Source organism: Octopus bimaculoides, chromosome 18, assembly GCF_046866305.1.
Source record: "Octopus bimaculoides isolate indiv1 chromosome 18, ASM4686630v1, whole genome shotgun sequence".
Classification (NCBI taxonomy): domain Eukaryota; kingdom Metazoa; phylum Mollusca; class Cephalopoda; order Octopoda; family Octopodidae; genus Octopus; species Octopus bimaculoides.
This window is the reverse complement of record NC_142945.1, coordinates 47,078,755-47,098,754: the sequence shown is the minus strand read 5'-3', so window position 1 is coordinate 47,098,754 and position 20,000 is coordinate 47,078,755. Positions and strand designations below refer to the sequence as shown.

The 20,000-nt window shown below is 38.3% G+C and overlaps 1 protein-coding gene across 2 annotated transcripts in view; it reads right to left on the bottom strand.

Moving 5' to 3' along the window:
* LOC106873194 (uncharacterized) overlaps positions 1-20,000 on the bottom strand; it is a 92,995-nt gene that overhangs the window by 22,540 nt on the left and 50,455 nt on the right. Inside the window, exons 2-3 of one of the 2 annotated variants that reach the window (XM_014920432.3) lie at positions 7,318-7,583; positions 6,285-6,344 (exon numbers count right to left, since the gene is read on the bottom strand). In XM_014920432.3, coding sequence (XP_014775918.1) covers positions 6,285-6,344; positions 7,318-7,583 — 326 coding nt within the window. The remainder of the gene's footprint in view (positions 1-6,284; positions 6,345-7,317; positions 7,584-20,000) is intronic. The other variant, XM_014920433.3, reaches the window with a different exon arrangement.

The following is a 20,000-nucleotide window of genomic DNA, read 5'->3' as shown; positions in this document are numbered from 1 at the left end:
CATATTTTTATAATTTGGTTTTGAGAATTGTTTCAATGAAATAAACCCAGCAATATTTATATGATTATGCAATTAAGGATGCATAATAAATTCGTTTAAATGTGATGGGTTACCCATCTCATCAGGAGAAAAATTGAAAAGTGGAAATCAAAATGCCATTACAGATTAAAATGAGATGTGTGTGTGTGTGTGTGTGTGTGTGTGATATGTATGTATGTTCACCAAAGAGTCATGAAATGGCACATACTTGGTTCATAGAATGTATTTTTTAAAATATTGAATTTGTGCATATATTCGCCTGATGAAAATAAGTTTTTTTTTTTTTTCATGATGTAATAAATCTATGCATCAATCAAAAACAAATCTGAAAAAGCTGTGTGGAGTGAACCACTATCCATCTGCTATTATTTGTTTATATATAAATATATATATATATATATATATATATATATATATATATATATATATATATATATACACACACACACACATACACATGCACACACGCACACACACATATAATGATAAATTTATGATTTATGATATTCATTGCTCATATCAGGAAAGAGTAAAAGTGGAGGCAGAAAACAGCAGTAAGATAATTGGAAAAAGACAGCAGCAATAATCAAACGTACATGCAGAATACACATGGTACCATACAGGGTACCACACACCAAGACAACAAATTAAACAGAAGAGCTTGAAAGAGGAAATGCATGAATGGGCAGGTCAATAATAGCATTGCCAGATTGTGATGCAGAATGGGAATTTTGGATGAGTATAGTGTTCTAGTATAGGCATGTAGGATAGTGGTTTTAGTGTTGCATCCACGATTGTAAGATCATGGTTTCAATTTCTGGACTGGGTAGTGTATTGTCCTGTTGATCAAAACACTTCATTTTCACATTGCTTTTGTCTCTCTACTGATATATGTCTATGCCTGTAATTGAGTGGATGTAATATCATTCATCAACTGCATAGATTTTGATACTGGCTGAAATTTACTTTTCTAAGTGGATATGAATAAAAACACAAAATGGTTTGGTCTTAAGGATTCCAGGGCCTAGAAATATAACTTGAACTTATTTTAGCCAAAAGGACAGAGGGGGTTGGAGAATACATTGGTCAAAATGGTTTATCATTACTTAGTACTGCCTTCATTAAAATCATGGAAGACACAAATAAACAGACTTTGAATTTCAGGATTATAAAGACGTTTGTGTGAGTGTGAGTGTGCGTGCGAGTGTGTGTGTGTGTGTGTGTGTGTATGTGTGTGTATGTGCGTAAAAGTATATATATTTTTAATGTGGGTGAGAGTAAAAGCATGTACAAATGTATGTGCACATGGATGCAAAGCATACACACACACATATGTGCATAATTATATAAATGTATGTATATATACATATATATGTGTGTGTGTGTATATACACATATTTTTACAAATATATATATGTGTGTGTGTGTGTGTGTGCGTGTATATACATTATATATATATAATGTATGTATGTATACATATATATGTATATATATATATATATATATATATATGTGTGTGTGTGTGTGTGTGTATCTATGTATGCAGCTAAACTATACACACAGCTGAATAATAGAAAATAATGAGGATTGCTTTATTTATTGTATTTTTTGTGATGATGATGATGATGATGATAATAAAATAATAATAATAATAATCCATTCCTTTATTGGCCACTAATAGCTATGAAATACAATAGTATCTGGAAATATGAAGAAATAAAACAAAAAGCTTAGATAAAAAAATTTAAAAAAACACCAATCAACAACAAAAACAAAAACAAAAAAAAAGTGTTGCTGTGATTCAGGAAATTAGATTTTCTTAGAAGTTGAGGGTATTTTAAGAAAAAGTCCTCAACGCTTTGCTGTGGAGAAATGTTCAAAAGGAATCCTGTGAAAATATCACAGACTATTCTCAGACAAACACCTACACCACAATTTATTGGTTACAGTGGTGTCGGTGGTGGTGGTGGTGGTGGTGGTGATGTTTGCGGTGATGGTCACAATTGATGTAGCGATAGTGTTTATAGGGATGGTGGTATTTGTGGGTAGGGTGATGGAGGTTATGGTGAAGGCAGTGATGGTGATGGTGGTAGCATTGGTGGTGGTAGTGGCATTGTGGTGGTGGAGTTGAAAGTGGTAGTGGTAATGATGATAGCAGTGGTGATGGTGATAGTAATGGTGATGGAGGTTGTGGTATAGGTGATGGTGGTGATGGTACTGTAGGTTGTGGTGATGGTGGTGGTGGTAGTGATTGTGGTGACTGTGGCAGTGATGATGGAGGTTGCAACGTTATGGATGTGGTGGTGGTGATGGTTGTGGTGGTGGTGGTTGTGGTGGTGGTGGTGGTTGTGGTGGTGGTGGTGGTGGTGATGGTTGTGGTGGTGGTTGTGGTGGTCGTGGTGGTGGTCGTGGTGGTGGTGGTCGTGGTGATGGTCGTGGTGGTGGTGGTTGTTGTGGTGGTGGTGGTGGTGGTGGTGGTGGTGGTGGTGGTGGTTGTTGCGGTGGTGGTGGTTGTGGTGGTTGTTGTGGTGGTGGTTGTTGTTGTGGTGGTGGTTGTGGTGATGGTAGTGATGTTTGTGACTGCAATGTGATGGTGGAAGTGGTGGTGGTGTTGGGGGGGGGGGGGCAGCCACAGTGGCATTGATGGTGGTACGTGGGTGAGGGCGATGAATATGATGATGATGATGATGACCACAACAATAGTGGTGGTAGTGGTGGTGGCACTAGTGGTGGTGGTGGTACTAGTGGTGCTGGGAGTAATGGTAGTGGTGACGTTGGTTTCTTGTTTACCAGGGCAGTGAAGAAGAAACATTACAAACGATAAAAAAAAAAACCCCAGAAAATAGAAATAAAACAAAACAAAAAGATTTTATTTAGCTTTCGTTCAACACCTACACAGAAATATATTTATACATTGATGACGACAATGATAACAGCAACAACAACAACAACAACATTTCTTTCCATAATCATCGTCATCATTTTAACATTTATTCTTCCATGTTTGTTTGTATGTGCGTCAGACAAAAATTCATTGAGGCAGAGTTTCTGTTTCCAGATACTCATCCTGTCACCAACCCCCTACCTATTTCCAAACCTGGTGATAATATTTTCCCCAATTCTGGACCCCTTTTTTTTTTTTTTTTTTTTGCATAGAATATAACAAACAACACTGTTTGTATGAGGGTACTATTGTTTACAATTAGCACACAATAACAAGACAAAAACACACGCACACACACAAAAACACACACTCATACACTCATACACACATAACAAAAAAGTAACACACGGGCACACATATAACAAAAAGTTTAAGATGCACTAGGAGTCTTTCAGATGGAGAGTTTTATGCTGAAACTGTCGTGGCAAAGCTCATGTCTTATGTCTTCCTATCTCACTTAACTTTTGAAAATCAGAAAAGTCTGTGAAACTGGTTAAGCTTTTAGAAAATAAACCATCTAAATGACTCCAAGTGCATTTTCAACTTCTTTTTCCTATATTTCAACTCATGTCAAATAAAAGTACATAAAAGTACATTTTCCTTATATGACATAAGGGTGGCTGTGTGATAAGTAGCTTGCTTACGAACCACATGGTTCCAGGTTCAGTCCCACAGTGTGGCACCTTGGGCAAATGTCTTCTACTATAGCCTCGGGCCGACCAAAGCCTTGTGGGTGGATTTGGTAGACGGAAACTGAAAGAAGCCTGTCGTGTATGTATATATATATATATATATATATATATATATATATATATATATATTGAACTCAGAATGTAGTGATGGGTGAAATGCCACTAAAAATTTGTCCAGCATGCTAATGATTCTGCCAGCTCACTTCACTTCCTAAATAATAATAAAGCAGTGGACCACATAGCCTCTGAGTGTAAAATTTTAGCACCTGTAGAATACAAATCAAGACAAGACAGAGTTGGCTAATATCTACATTGGATAATGTGGCGGTGTTATAAAAATCAAAACTGCTAACAAATGGTACAAGCACCACCCTGAGGCTGCAACTGAGGGAGAAAATGTAACTATTCTTTGGGACTTACAGGTATGTACATACAGGACCATCATAGCAAATAAACAGGATATTGTTGTGGAAGACCCATACAATAAAGTTTGTTTATTGATTAGCATGAGCATACCTTGTGACCATGATATCTCGGCAAAAGAATTTGATAAGCTCAGAAAATATAACGATTTACTAATCGAAATTGAAAAGATTTGACATCTCAAGATGGATTTATAATACCAGTGATTGTAGGAGCACTTGGAATTATCAAAACGGTAACTGAAAATTATTTGAGAATGAAGCCTGGCGCTTACCATCCATGCAGGAAGTGCAAAAGATTGTCTTAACTGGTAATAATAATAATAGTATTTATTTTAATGGCCTATCAATGTATATAGTGAGTTTCTTTGCCCTAGGTGTCAGGAAGACATTCAGCAAGAAATGAAAACAAAATGGAAAGAAGGAAAATAATAATAGCGATAATATATTTTGTTATATAGATGACAGATGAAAAGAGAGATTAGAGTGACAAAGTACAAAGTACCACACAGAATTATGACAAAAAAACAATGGCTCATTTGACAACAGCAAAAACAACAGCAATAAAAGAAAACTGGGAATCACATTGAAGGCATCGGTTCTTGTCCGGTCACTGAAGATAAGCAATGTCAAGCCAAGTTAGTAGTTAGGTGGGTAACCACTCAGTAAACTAGATGCTGTCAGTAAAGCCTTGAATTCTTCATTGCTGCACAAAATCAAAGCCTCTACCCAACCACTAGGAACCACCAAAAGTTAATAATGAACTAGCAGGACCTACGGAAATTCCAGTGTAAGTCAGCAAATTTGAACACATTATGTTAACCCGTTACCTACCAGTGATCTCATATGAGATTACTTAAAAATTACAAATTTCGTAATTATCTGTCAGTATTTACACATATCTAACCTTTTTGCTATATCTACTAGGTATATTTCTCTGATATTCAAATGAGGTTTGCTAATTTTTCACCCAATATCTCGCTTATTTCTATTTAAAATGTTATTTTGAAATGTTATTTTGATCATTCCAGCATGTTTCTAAGGCTGTTTTATGCTAGAAATCAAAGTTTCATAAAAAAAAAATTCCAGTTAATAGAATTATGGGAGGTAATGGGTTAATATATTAAACACAAACAAGGAATTTCGAAAAATTCTTTTGAAATCCTACCATTTTAAGATAAAAGTGTAACATCCACAACTATTTGCTAACTAAGGTTATTTTACATTATTTTAACTATCTATTGATGTATCTTTTGTGTTAAACATCTCAACTGAGCCTGCGATTTGAACTCACAAATGCAGAGTAATGTAGACCTTCTTCGTCTCATGTGTATTCTCTTTCAATTTCTTTTTTTCACTGATCCTATTATCTCTGTTTCTCTCTTTGACTCCCCACTTTCACTTTATATATTTTTCTCCATTCGAGTTATTACCTCCCCTGGTGTAACACACGGACAAAATAAGAAGACTGCAGGCACAAGCAGAGTAATATCATAGATGAAAAATGCAGTGACTACAGAATGTGTAGAGGAGGAGGAAAAAAATGAATTAACCACATTGTGCCTGCTCTATGTGTGTGTGTGTGTGTGTGTGTGTGTGTGTGCACACGTGCATGCATCTTTGTATTTGAGTTTGTCCCCCATTAGTACTTGACGACTGTTGATGGTTTGCTTACATCCTCATAACTTAGCAGTTTCAGAAGAAGAGGCTGATAGAATAAGTGTGAGGCTTAAAAAATAAGTACTGGCGGTCGATTTTGTTTGACTAAACCTTTTAAGGCGGTGCCCCAGCATGGCCACAGTCTAATGACTGAAACGAGTCAAAGATAAAAAGATACAAGATGAGAAACAGGGGTCTTTCGAAATGATTAAAAAACATGCAGACAAATACACAGCCACGACCCCAGGGGCTTATATACACACACATACAGAACAGCACTACAAGGCACTGCAAACATATTACTTGGAGTATGTTTGATACAGGTAACACAACAAAACCACAACAAGATCCGGTACACAGCCAAAGCTTAAAGAGTTGTATCTGCGACATGAATTTGTAAGGGAATTAATATTTTTGAATCTAAATGAGGGGACACAACATTTCTACAACAGATAAGCGGCAAGGGTTACATGCTGTGTGTATGTACACGTGGGGAGGGGGGGGGGGGGAGGTTGCAGTCAAACTAACCTGAATTGGTAGAGGCGGTCGCCATTTACGGACACACCTGACATTCTCGTAAGAATACCACTGAAAATATAACCCAGTATAAATGACATGTATAGCAAATATGCAAATACACACACACACACACACACACACGTGTATCTCAGTGTGTGTGTGTGTATACACACACACACACACACATATATATACACACATAAAGACATATACATATATGTATATATGGACAAATACAAGTAAAAACACAAGAGGGACAAATTTTCACAGAATCTTTCACAGGATCTTCAGTCCAGCAACAGAAATAACTGTTGGTAAACCCGGAATTGTCTCTCCAAATAATAATAATAATAATAATAATAATAATCCTTTCTACTAAAGGCACAAGGCCTGAAATTTGGTGGGGAGGAGACTAGTGGATTATATCGACCGCAGTGTTTCACTGGTATTTATTTTATCGACCCCAAAAGGACGAGAGGCATAGTTGACTTCAGTAGAGTTTCAACTCAGAACGAAGCAATGGGTGAATATCGCCATCAATATCATGTACGTATTTTGCCCTAGTATAAAAAGATGGGCTACAGCCATTGCTTGTCAGTTGCTTGACCTTCACCAGTTGAGTATGTCCCTTAGCAGCTGATGATATGTGCATCTCTGACCACAAGCAGAAGTAGTGGGGGAGCATCATAGCCATGCGTTGAGAGGAATTCTTTGGGGTTTGAATAATTCACCTTTGGAAACATGGGTGTTTCGTTCAACATCCTTAAACAACCCTTATTCAGGGACTTTTTGAGTGGGATGGGCAACTCAACCTGAAAAAAATTCCAACTAGGCCCGACCCACAAATTAATGCGCTCTTTATCTTGAAATGAGATCACCATGTCCCGCACATTTGGTTGTGATGCATGTGTCTGGGATAGTCATGGTGGGTATATTAAGCTTCGTATATTTTACCCTAGTGTCACTTTGATGGCATGCACTGGTCTCTCACTCAACAATAATAATAATAATAATAATAATAATAATAGGGCTTAGATGTTACCTTTCTGGATGAGTTGAAATCTGGAGTTGAAATACTGATGTCTTTATTAGCAACTGGCCAGAGTTTAAACATCGTCGACCCACTCCAGCCATCCTTACGAATACCATCCAATGCACTAAGTCCTTCAGACGGAGAGATGTCTGCTGTAGAATACAGATCCTTAACAGAACAGGGACGGCTTTCAACAGTGAACAGGTTGCATTCGTAGCCATGTTTTGCATCGAATGGTGGCGAGTCCTTGTGGAATTTCTTCAAGTCAATGGATGCTGTTGGAATAAAAGAGAAAAAGAAATTAATAAAATCGTCAAAAGAAGAGGGAAAAAATTAGTCAGACAAACTGGAATGGCATCGTTTTATAACCTACCTGTACATATGTATATATATATACATACAAATACACACAGACACACACATACTCATGGTATTAGTCAACTCCTGACCAGGTAGGACAATTTCTTAACTCAAGTCCAAGAAGTTCCAGTATTATTCTGTTACTCAGTTACTTATTTCAGTCATTAAACTACAGCTTTTCTGGAGAATCGACCCCAAGACTTATTCTCTGTAAGCCTAGTACTTAGTCTATTGGTCTAGTACTTAGTCTATTGGTCTCTTGCCGAACTGGTAAGTTATGGGGATGTAAACACACCAACATCAGTTGTCAAGTGATGGTGGAGGGAGGCAGACACACACAAACACACACACACATATACAACAATCTTCTTTCAGTTTCTGTCTACCAAATCCACTCACATGGTTTTGGTCAGCCCAAGGCTATAGTAGAAGATACTTGTCCAAGATGCCACACAGTGGAACTGAACCCAGAGCCATGTGGTTGGGAAGCAAGCTTCTTACCACACAGCCATGCCTCCACCTATGTGTGTGAATTTTTGAGCGGATATAATATTGCACAGCACCAAAACCAATTTCCAGCAGAATCAGTTAAAGATAAACAGTGGCACAACAGAGGTTGAGAACCAGAAACTAACTGCACTTCAGGTGTTTGCTTTCTCCGAGAAGAAAGTTCGGATCTAGTTCAAAACGGGGGCGCCAGTTTTCATTTATGTTTTACGTAGTGTTTTTGGTACGGAAAGAATTTCAAACTTCGTATACTTATCTATTTTGTGTTATAGAACAGAAAAATATTTTTGTATTCGAATTTATTTCATGTAAAAAATCATCTTATTTCGATAATTTCTACTAATCACTGACGTCTATTCAGTTGAAAACAGTTAGCGCTGTAACAGTGTATATCGTATTAATCCCCTAACCCTAACCCTAACTAGACTGTTAACCGTAACCATAACCCTAACCCTAACACTAACCCTAACTCTAGAATCCGAACTCTAAAATTGTTACACACATAGATACGCACAGCGTAATTTATTATATAAACAATATATGCGTATAAATTACGATTAAACCGGATGAAATATGTCACACGGAATAACATTTTTATGACCGCCCAGCAGTAACTCTATTCAGCTGAATAGACGTCAGTGATTGGTTGAAATTACAGAAATACGACAACTTTAACATGGAATAACTTGCGAATTCCTTTTTTTTGTTAAGAAGACTAAGAGTAAAAGATGTTTTATATGACACATTCTACCAGTGTCCCAAGTTTCAAAGTGTTTCGTTAGTGTTTCGTTAAGAAAATACTGGTGCCCCCGTTTTAAAATAGATCCGAAAGTTCTAATGACAACTAGGAGCCCTTCTAATGAAAACTAGGGGTCGGAAACTTCTCACTCCTGGTTTTTGGATGGTGGATAACTCTTTACTGAGTTCATCCATCCTTTGTCAAGTTTTGTTTTTTGGTCCTGCAGGCTGTCCAATGAAAACCACCCTCTTTATCATGTGATAAATAGTAATCCAAACATACTAGGAGTTGCAAGGCGTGGCTGTGTGGTAAGAAGCTTGCTTCCCAACCACTGAGGCAGCGAGCTGGCAGAAACGTTAGCACTCTGGGCGAAATGCTTAGCGGTATTTCGTCTGCCGTTACGTTCTGAGTTCAAATTCTGCCGAGGTCGACGTTGCCTTTCATCCTTTCGGGGTCGATTAAATAAGTACCAGTTACGCACTGGGGTCAATATATTCAACTTAATCTATTTGTCTGTCCTTGTTTGTCCCCTCTGTGTGTAGCCCCTTGTGGGCAGTAAAGAAATAAGAAGCTTGCTTCCCAACCACAGAGTCCTAGGTTCAATCCCACTGCATGGCACCTTGGGCAAACATCTACTATAGCCTCGGGCTGACCAAAGCTTTGTGAGTGGATTTGGCAGACAGAAACTGAAAGAAGCTCATCGTATATATACATATATATATATAATGTGTGGCATTGAACTTGATTGGGTGGCATTGATCCCATTATTATTACTATTATTATTAAGCAGGTGAGATGTCAGCATTCTTAGGGCACCAGCAAAAATCCTTTGGTAGGAATTTATTCCAGCTCTTTACATTCTAAACCCAAATCCAAATTTAGGTCAACTTTGCTTTTCACCCTTTCGGGGGTCGATAAAATAAAATATCAGCGAAGTACATTGGAGATGTAGTCGACTTGCTTCCTCCCTTCAAAACTGCTGGCATGTACTAAAATTTAAAACAATTACTATCATCACCATCATCATCATCATCATCACCATCATCATCATCACCATCATCATCATCACCATCATCATCATCACCATCACTATTGCAATTAATCCATTTGTGGTGCCAGTCGTAACATATGGTTCCGTATTAGTGGAGTGGAGCGTAACATACCTAAATAGATTCCACAGATGGTAATGCGATAAACAGCACCATACAGAACACAGTATGATTGACATCCAACGAATGTACATCTGTTTGTGAACAGGTTAGTGGTGGTGTTTGGTGGGGGTGCGGAGTGGATTGAATATCAAGGGAAGAAAGAATCAGGGAGTACTTCGAGAAGACAGTTAGGTAGGTTTGTCCCTACCTTTTAAACTCACAAAAAGGGCAAGCTACACGGGAATCAATTATAACGGTAAAAAAAAATGAAGCAAATACAATAATAATAATAATAATAATAATAATAATAATAATAATAATAATAATAAACCTTTCTACTAAATGCACAAGGCCTGAAATTTTGGGAGAGGGGACTAGTCAATTACATCAATCCCAGTGTGTAACTGGTACTTATTTCATTGACCCTGGAAAAATGAAATGTGCCTGAAATTATGTGGGTGAGAGCGCGTCGATTATGTAGGTCCCAATGCTGCTTGACTGACCCCAGTACGCAACTGGTACTTAATTTATCAACCTCAAAAGGATGAAAGGCAAAGTCGAACTCAGTGGAATTTGAACTCAGAACCAAAGTTTCCTTCTCATTTTCAATAGGGTCTAAGACAACAATTTGAGGGAAATATGGCTGCTATTTCTAGCAGGTCAAATAGAAGACACCAGTATTGCTAATTTTGAAAAAAATAAAATTTAGCCAGGTGTATTATGGTGAGATTACATGTGAGATTTAAGCAGGTGCATTATATGTTTTATGTACTAAGATAGTTGAGATTACAGGTGAGAGCCAGGTGTGTTGAAAATGTTTTGACGAGTTAGACTACAGGTTATATGAGAAATAAATACAATAGAAATGTCTACACGCATATGCAGGCAGTTATAATTTTTTTTTAATTCTAGACTAATTTAATTAGTATTGGTGACTATAATAGATTTCCTACATATAGTGGAATACAAACCATGTAAGCATACACACACGCATGCATGCACATATCTATGCGTGTGTGTGTGTGTGTATGTATACATACATGCACATCCCAGCTATCCATTTATACATACTTACGCACATGCATAAATACAAAACATTTACATACATTTATATATATATATATATATATATATATATATATATATATATATATGTATATATATGTACACACGCACATACATACAAATATGTATATATATATATATATATATATATATATGACTATACACATACAATACCATTACCATGAACACCACCACATCACCACCTTCACCACCATACCCCTAGTCTACTATCACCCACACACTAGTTTTTTCCCAAACATTTCTATAAATTCTAGTTTTTATTTAATTTCCATATATTTTTATTGACCAGTAAACTTACCTGCACCCACTATCATACCACCACTATCACCACGACAACCAGCACCACACTACAATAGCCAACACCACACTGTTACAACACACAGCACCGTCATCACCATGAGAGGCATTCCAGAAGTTTTAAGACATTTTTAGGAGAGACAATAGATTTCTGTAATTTTAGTCTTTCATTACTAATACCTCTAATAAGCTGAGCTGCCATTTTTTTTTTTTTTTTTTTGCACTAGATTGAAGGGGACTTTGAACACACCCTGCTAAACACTGCTTGTTACAACTGATTAGTTTGCAGAATGAAGATAAGATGTGAAGACAATTTGGAAGCTTTTTATGCGATAGTTTTATATCAAACTGGGAGAAAGCACAGCAGAAATTTTTGAAATGCTCCAAACTGCTTATGGATTAACTTGTAGGAGCTGAGCATTTGCTTTTCGCTGGCACAAGGGACCAGGCAACGCAAGTCCACTAGGAAGCTCATGATGATCTCCTTTTTTGACAGCATGGGCATTATCTACATCCACTGGGTTCCCTTTTGGCCAGGTGGTCAACACAGAGTACTTTGCAGGCGTTTTGAAGGAGTTCAGAAAGAGATTTCATCACGAAAGGCGAAAGCAGATGCACCAGGAGAATGCACCAGTTCACAATTCCATCCAAGTAACCAAAAACTTAAGAGAGAGGGCATCAAAACTGTCCTTCACTTTCCCTCTAGTCTTGACCTTGCTCCAAGTAACTGGGGTTTGACATTGTTGAAAAGAGCTCAATGGGATATGGGCAAAGAGAAATGACCAATAGACCTAGTTATAGATTCTATTTGTTATTTACAAGAATAGAAGGAAGAAGAGAACTGGTTCCTTCGTCGGTCAGAGTGGCCGAAGACAGGGCTGGATAAAGACCTGAATACAGACCTGCAAACACAAAGAACAACCTAGGTTCAAATCCCACTGGAGACAGGATTTTGGGAAACAGCAGGAGGACACCTATGTGTCATGACCTGGGTGGGCCTAGCTCCCGTAATGTCAGGTATAAGGGCCGAAAAACTTGTCAGATGGGAGTATTTCCTCTGAAGAGATTTCTACACTGTGTGCTTGCCTGTTTTTCTTTGGGTGGGGGGTGTTACCTAAGCTGAAGGAGGCTGTGACAAAGGCCCTGGATACCTTCACTTTGAAGGATTTTCATGGGGCCTTCATCCAAAGAAACTGGAACACTACAAGTGCACTGAAGTCAAAGGAACCTACTTTGAAGGAGATTAGAGTTTGGTACTTTGAAATTAATAAACATCTCTCCTAAAAAGTCTCAATACTTCCGGAATGCACCTGGTACCACACACACAACATTACTAAAATCACACATTACGACCACACACCACTAAAACTACTGTACAAACTACAATTACACCACAACTTCTCAGAAATCTTGTCATTATGTTTGTTGCTATAGTTGTTTTTGTTTAGTTCTAGGTCAGCTTTGATCCAGAAGACCTAGTATCGAAGGTGTTCCAGACATGGCCACCCCATCTTTTTTACCATGTACAATGAACTCAGCACTATATATATATTATCCAACACATCCTTTTCTAAAAGTAATGTGTGATTTCAAAGAAGTATGGCTGCTATTTGTAACAGATCAAACAGCCACATAAAATTTCACTTGGATCTTGATGGTATGATATGATCGTTATTGTTGTTGTTATTGCTGCTGCTGCTGTTGTTGTTGTTGTTGTTGTTGTTGTTGTTGTTGTTGTTGTTGTTGTTGTTGTTGTTGTTGTTGTTGTTGTTGTTGTTGTTGTTTGTTGGTGCTTCAAAGTATCGCCCATTCATGGCTAATCTCTTTCAAATTTATTTTTAGAAACTACTAACTTTATTTGTGATTCCTTAATTACAGAACCTGATGTGGGGGTGGAAGTGAAGTGAAGAGGAGGAGGGGGACGACGACGACGACGACAAGGAGGAAGGTAAGTGTGGGAGGAGACGGGAGGGAAGGGGGCAGAGATAACTTTACTATTTCTACAGAATTCCTTTTTAATTTCCTTCAGATATGAAAGATTTTGAATAGATTTGTTACAGGAGTTGGGTGAGTTGATGGTGGTGGTGGTGGTGGCGGCAGCAGTTGTGGTAATGACAGTGGTGATGGTTGTGGTGGTGGTGATAGCAGTGATGATAGTGGTGACAGTGATGTTGGTAGCAGTGGTGGTGGGTGGGGGGGTGATAATGATGGTGGTGGTGGTGATGAGGCTTCCGATGCATTGATGGATGTAGTGGTAGCAGTGGTAATGTTGGGAGATAGTGGCGGTGGTGGTGGTGGTGGTGACTGATGTGGTAACAATGGTAATGCATTGGTAGTTGCATTGACAGTTAAACTGTCTAGATCTAAATTTTAGTTCTTCTGAACTGATGTTGGTGTACACTGACTTCATGTTTACAACTGTCAGTTGCAGTTTGACTGTCACTTCACATCACATTAGTCACATTACTGTTGCATTAGTTACACCATAGTCACACCATTATTACATAAGTTACACTACTGTCACACTACAGTTACTCTACAGTCACACTACATGCCCACTGCACTCCCCAGTCACACTACAACCCCACTGATGTGATACTACAATTATATTACAGTCACAACAGTTACACACCAATCACACTAGAGTTACAGTGATGTCCCACTTGTCACACTAGACACACTACAGTTACACTACAATTATGTTAGTCACATTAGTCACACAGCCAGTCACACTCCCATCACACTAGAATTACAGTGACGTCCCTCTTGTCACACTACAGACACACTAGAGTGACTACAACCAAACTACAGTTACACTACAATTGTAGTATAACTGTAGTTCCAGTCACATTTAGTCACACAGTTACGTTACACTACAGTTACACTAGAGGTACTACAGTCATATTACTACAGCAGCATGACTCTAGTATTGCAGACAGCAACAGAGAAACAAAATGATTCCATCTACGTATCCATCCTTCCAGCCACTCCCCCATCCACCCCTTGAACAACCTCCATACATCCATTCACCTCCCTGCCCTTCCACCCAACAGTCCACACCACTCCGTCTGTCCACCTTCTGCACCAAAGACTCAAACATCGATTTTTAAGCAGCTTTCTCATAATGCCTGACATTTTCATAAAATCTTGCAGCAGAACGTATGTGTGTTATGCTTACAGGTTGCATGAATGTGAATTCTGTGTACGGTATCTATATGAACATATGTGTGTCTGTGCATGTATGTGTGTGTGTGTGTGTATTTGTATGTGTGTGTGGTGGGGGGGAAGGTCTATGTATGGTATTTCAATAAGCAAGTGGAAGAAAATGTACTCAACACAAGTAGTAGAGTTCATTCATTTCAATGACAAAACACTTCACTACTACTTGAAGTTTCTTGTCATGCTATCCTAATGGTGGTAAATATACATATATGAAATAGACACAGTGACACACACACACACAAACAATGTGAAGGTACATGGCTCACTGGTTAGGCTTACAATCATGAGGTGAGTTCAATTCCAAGACTGGGCTGTGTGTTGTGTTCTTGAGCTGCTCCAAAGAAGAACTGAAAGCACATTCACCAACTTAAACAAAGGGACCGTCCAAAGTTGCTCGGAGGCCCTGGTTGAAACCAATGGCAATTTTACTGAATAAATTTACTCTTTAGTATTTCAAGATATTTTTAGGTAATCTCAGTAAATACATGTTAAAATGAGATGTCAGTGTTATGTTCATTTTTGCATAATTTAGACAACAGTGTATTCACTGTACCCTGTATATATATATATATATATATATATATATATATATATATATTAGTTATACATATGTACAGGTAGACAGAGAGATAGATAGGGGGAGAGAGAGAGGGATAGATTGATAGTGACTTAGTCAAGTGCTGACAGTAAAGTAAGGCTGAGCTTGAGTGAGAGTGAGTGCATATAAAATATGGAAGTGTTAACAGATATATACCTATCTTTGTAACATTACCTACTAATTTACTTACATACGTACTACTTGAACTACTACTACTATAATCTCTCTAATCTCTCCAAATCAAGCAGGATTATCTTCCTTAAATGTTTCACAGACAGATCTCAAAATCTGTATTTAAGTGTGTGTGTGAGAGAGAGAGAGAGAACTTGTATTAGAGTTGGTGTAAGATGCATAAGGAATGCATCATGCTCCATGGAGGCGTAATGGCCCAGTGGTTAGGGCAGCGGACTCGCAGTCATAGGATCGCGGTTTCGATTCCCAGACCAGGCGTTGTGAGTGTTTATTGAGCGAAAACACCTAAAGCTCCACGAGGCTCTGGCAGGGGATGGTGGCGAACCCTGCTGTACTCTTTCACCACAACTTTCTCTCACTCTTACTTCCTGTTTCTGTTGTGCCTGTAATTCAAAGGGTCAGCCTTGTCACACTGTGTCACGCTGAATATCCCCGAGAACTACGTTAATGGCCAGTGTGTGCTGGGTGCTTGTATTTTCTAGTGAAGCTGATATGCAGTCTGCAAGACTCTGATCCTTGTGTGGGAAGGGTGAACTTTTATGTTTGGAGAATAAGGAATAAAAGAGGGGTAAAACATGAAGGAAAAGGTCTGAAATAGAATAGGTTTCTTGCTGAAGGGGAGCTACATCACTACTTATGTTTTAGAAGAGAGGGGGTTGGGGTGGAGTTAGAAAGTGGTGTGTGTGTGCATGCATGTGTGAGTGAGTGAGTGAGCGAGCGAGTGTGTTTGTGTCCATCTATCTATATATCATCATCATCATCATCGTTTAACGTCCGCTTTCCATGCTAGCATGGGTTGTATATATATATATATGTCCTGGACTGGACACTAGTCAGTCAGAGGATTACTCATTTTGCCAGCTGAGTAGACAGGAGCAAGGTGAAATGAAGCGTTTTACGCAACAACCCAACGCGTCACCCAGTCCAGGAATCGAAACCACAATCTTACAATCATGAGTCCAATCACTAAGCCACATGCATCCACATAAGACATGGCTCATCATCAAGTAGATTGCATTACTAATAGCATCCAAGGAGGCAAGCAACTCAGAAAGCCCTGCAAGCTGCAGTTTGCTCATAACTGGTGTAAAGTACGGATGCACAGCATGACGTGTAACCAGATCACAGCCTGGTTGACAGAGGAGGTAAACATCATGTGACAGATGCATAGATTAATAAATAGTATAATGAATAAGTAGTAGTAGTAGTAGTAGTAGTAGTAGTAGTAGAAAAATGCAAGTGAAATAACTTCCTTATAATAACTAAGACAGCTTACTAGAAGTAATCGATAGCTTTTGTTACCTAGGTGACCTAATTAACAGGGTAGATATGTGTACAGATAGCTTTGCAGTCAGAGTAAGAATGGGGTGGAGAAGTTCAGGGAGTCACTAATATGCAGACATCAGAATCTCTCTCTATCTCTCTCTCTCTCTCTCTCTCTCTTTCTCTCTCAGTGAAAAGTAGGTTGTATGGGACTTGTGTGCAGACAACAGCAATGCACAGTAAAGAGATCTGGGCATTGAATGCAAGGTATTTGAAAAGACTAGAAAGAAATGGAGTCAGCATGCTCTGCTAGCCGTGTCATGTTAGGGGACGTGAACAATGGAGCCCAAATGAGCTGAAAGTGGGCATAAGAGGAACCAGATAAAGCATACTGTACTGGTATGGGTACGAGACACGTATGAAGGATGACAGATGCATAAACAAGTGTTGAGTGCTTGAAGTGGATCAAACCCGTAGAAGTGGAATGAAGACTGATTTCAAGATGCTGAGTCTGGTGAAAGATATGACAAAAGACCGTAACTATTGGTGACATGAGGTGCTGGACATACCCACCCATCTGTAGAAACATCATAAATTTGTATTGAAAATGGAGACTGGGGTGTAGGATCAATCCTCACCTAGACCCCTTTTCCCTTTTTTTTTTTATTGTGGTTTCTCAAGTGCTGGTTTTGCAGTTTCTTTGAGAGCAATCTACACAGACGATTTGCTTGAAAGGATCCCGCCATCAAATTCACATTACCTGTACAGGTGCATAGTGCAATACACATCAGGTGTTGATGTGATCGCAGTGTAACATGAAATTAAGTATTTTGCTGAAGAACACAATGAACTGCCAGGTCCGAAGATCAAAACCATGATTTTGCAGTCGTGAGTGCACTAAGCACTAGGCCATGTGCCCATTATATATCCCTGTTAATCTTCCATCCTCTATCATCCCCATCTCTCTGATACCCTCTTATCTCCCCACCCCACCCCACACTCTCCTACTCTATGATGATGCCCATTAATGAGAGACAACCTTGGATCTTGTCCAATCCAATTGCCACAACCACCATCACTACCTCTCTCTCCATCTATCTCTCTTACTGTGATGTCTGTTTAGTGATGGATCACATAATTCTCCCTTGCCATCACCTGCCTCTATGACTACTTAAAACTTGGACTCTCAGTGAATGGCAAACATCAGTACCTCTCCTTCAATTACAGTCTCTCTTCCATTCCTCCCTCCAACACATTTTTTTCTCTTTTATTCCCTCCTATATATATATATATATATATATATATATATATATACATATAAGTGGCTGTGTGGTAAGAAGCTTGCTTCCCAACCACATGGTTCCAGATTTAGTTGCAGTGCATGGCACCTTCGGCAAGTGTTTTCTACTATAGCCTCGGGCCAACCAAAGCCTTCTGAGTAGATTTGGTAATTTGGTAGACGGAAACTGAAAGAAGATCATCATGCATCTTTATGTTTCTGTGTTTGTCCCTCCAACATCACTTTGACAACCGATGTTGGTGTGTACGTTCTCGTAACTTAGCAGTTCGGCAAAAGAGACCGATAGAATAAATACTAGGCTTACAAAGAATAAGTCCTGGGGTCGATTTCTTTGACTAAAGGTGGTGCTTCAGCATGGCCTTAATCAAATGACTGAAACAAGTAAAAGAGTAAATATATATATATATATATATATATATATATATATATATATATATAATAATAATAATATTAGGGACAAAATCCAAAATTACAGGTAAAAACTCAATTAAAATCAATTTATAAAAAATTAAAATTAAATTGCGCTTTATAGATAAAATATATATAAAATATATAGTTTTAGGGAAAATAACCAAGTTTCAAGAACTCATCGATGAGAATCCACTATCACATATAGAAAAATTAATAATTAAAAGCACAATAAATGAGTATAATATAAAGTAAAGTAAATATCATAAGATAAATATAATATAATATAAAGTAAAGTAAATATCATAAGATAAATATGATATTATATTATATTTATCTTATATTTACTTTACTTTATATTATACTCATTTATTGTGCTTTTAATTATTAATTTTTCTATATGCGATAGTGGATTTTCATCGATGAGTTCTTGAAACTTGGTTATTTTCCCTAAAACTATATATATATATATATATATATAATCACATCTGTTGTTGCTACTGACGATGATGTGCGCACACATGTGTGCATGTGAGTCTCATATATTTACACACACACACACACACACACATAATCATCATCATCATCATCCACCTCATTCATCAGCATCCTCATTAATATCTTACATACACTTTCATGTACGGGTTGCACACATCCTGCACTCCACCACGAGTTGGAGCCCTGCATCTCACTCGTGTATGAATGGGTTTGTGTATATACCCTTCCTCGTCTTGACATCACGTGATGGTTGTAAACGAGCACCTTCGTCACATAAGTGAGGTTGTTCATTCCCAGTTGTCCATGAAAAGCACATCTGGGCACAGGGGAAACATTACCTTGCTTGGAATCAGGTGAGAGATAGTTACAAGAAGGGCATCCAAGTTATAGAAAATCTGACTTGACCAATTCCATCTTATTACTCAAGCATGGAAAAGTGGAACTAAATGATGATGATGATGATATGCATAATATATATAGAGGCATGGCTGTATGGTAAGAAGCTTGCTTCCCAACCACATGTCTCTGGTTTCAGTCCCACTGCACGGCATCTTGGGCAAGTGTCTTCTATTATAGCCTAAGGCCAACCAAAGCCATGTGCGTGGATTTGGTAGATGGAAACTGAAAGAAACCTGCTGTATGTGTGTGTGTGTGTGTGTGTGTGTGTGTGTGTGTGTGTGTGTATGTGTGTGAGCCTTTGTGCCTGCGTTTGAACCCCACCACTGTTTGACAAGTGGTGTTGGTGTTTTTATGTCCCCATAATTTAGAAGTTCGGCAAAAGAGGCTGACAGAATAAGTGCTAGGCTTAAAAGAAAAACAAAAATTTAAAATTACTGGAGTTGATTCCTTCAACAAAAAATTCTTCAAGGTGGTGCCCCAGCATGGCCACAGTCTACTGACTGCAACTTGAAAAAGACAAAAGATAAAAGATATATATAGACGTACATACACAATGATGTTAATAAGTTCAGTCAAGTTTCGATAATGTGGGGAGAAGAGGGGCCCCATGGCACCAGAACATAACTAGACTCACTAACATCAGTAGATATAGTGTTTGCCAATGCAAACCAA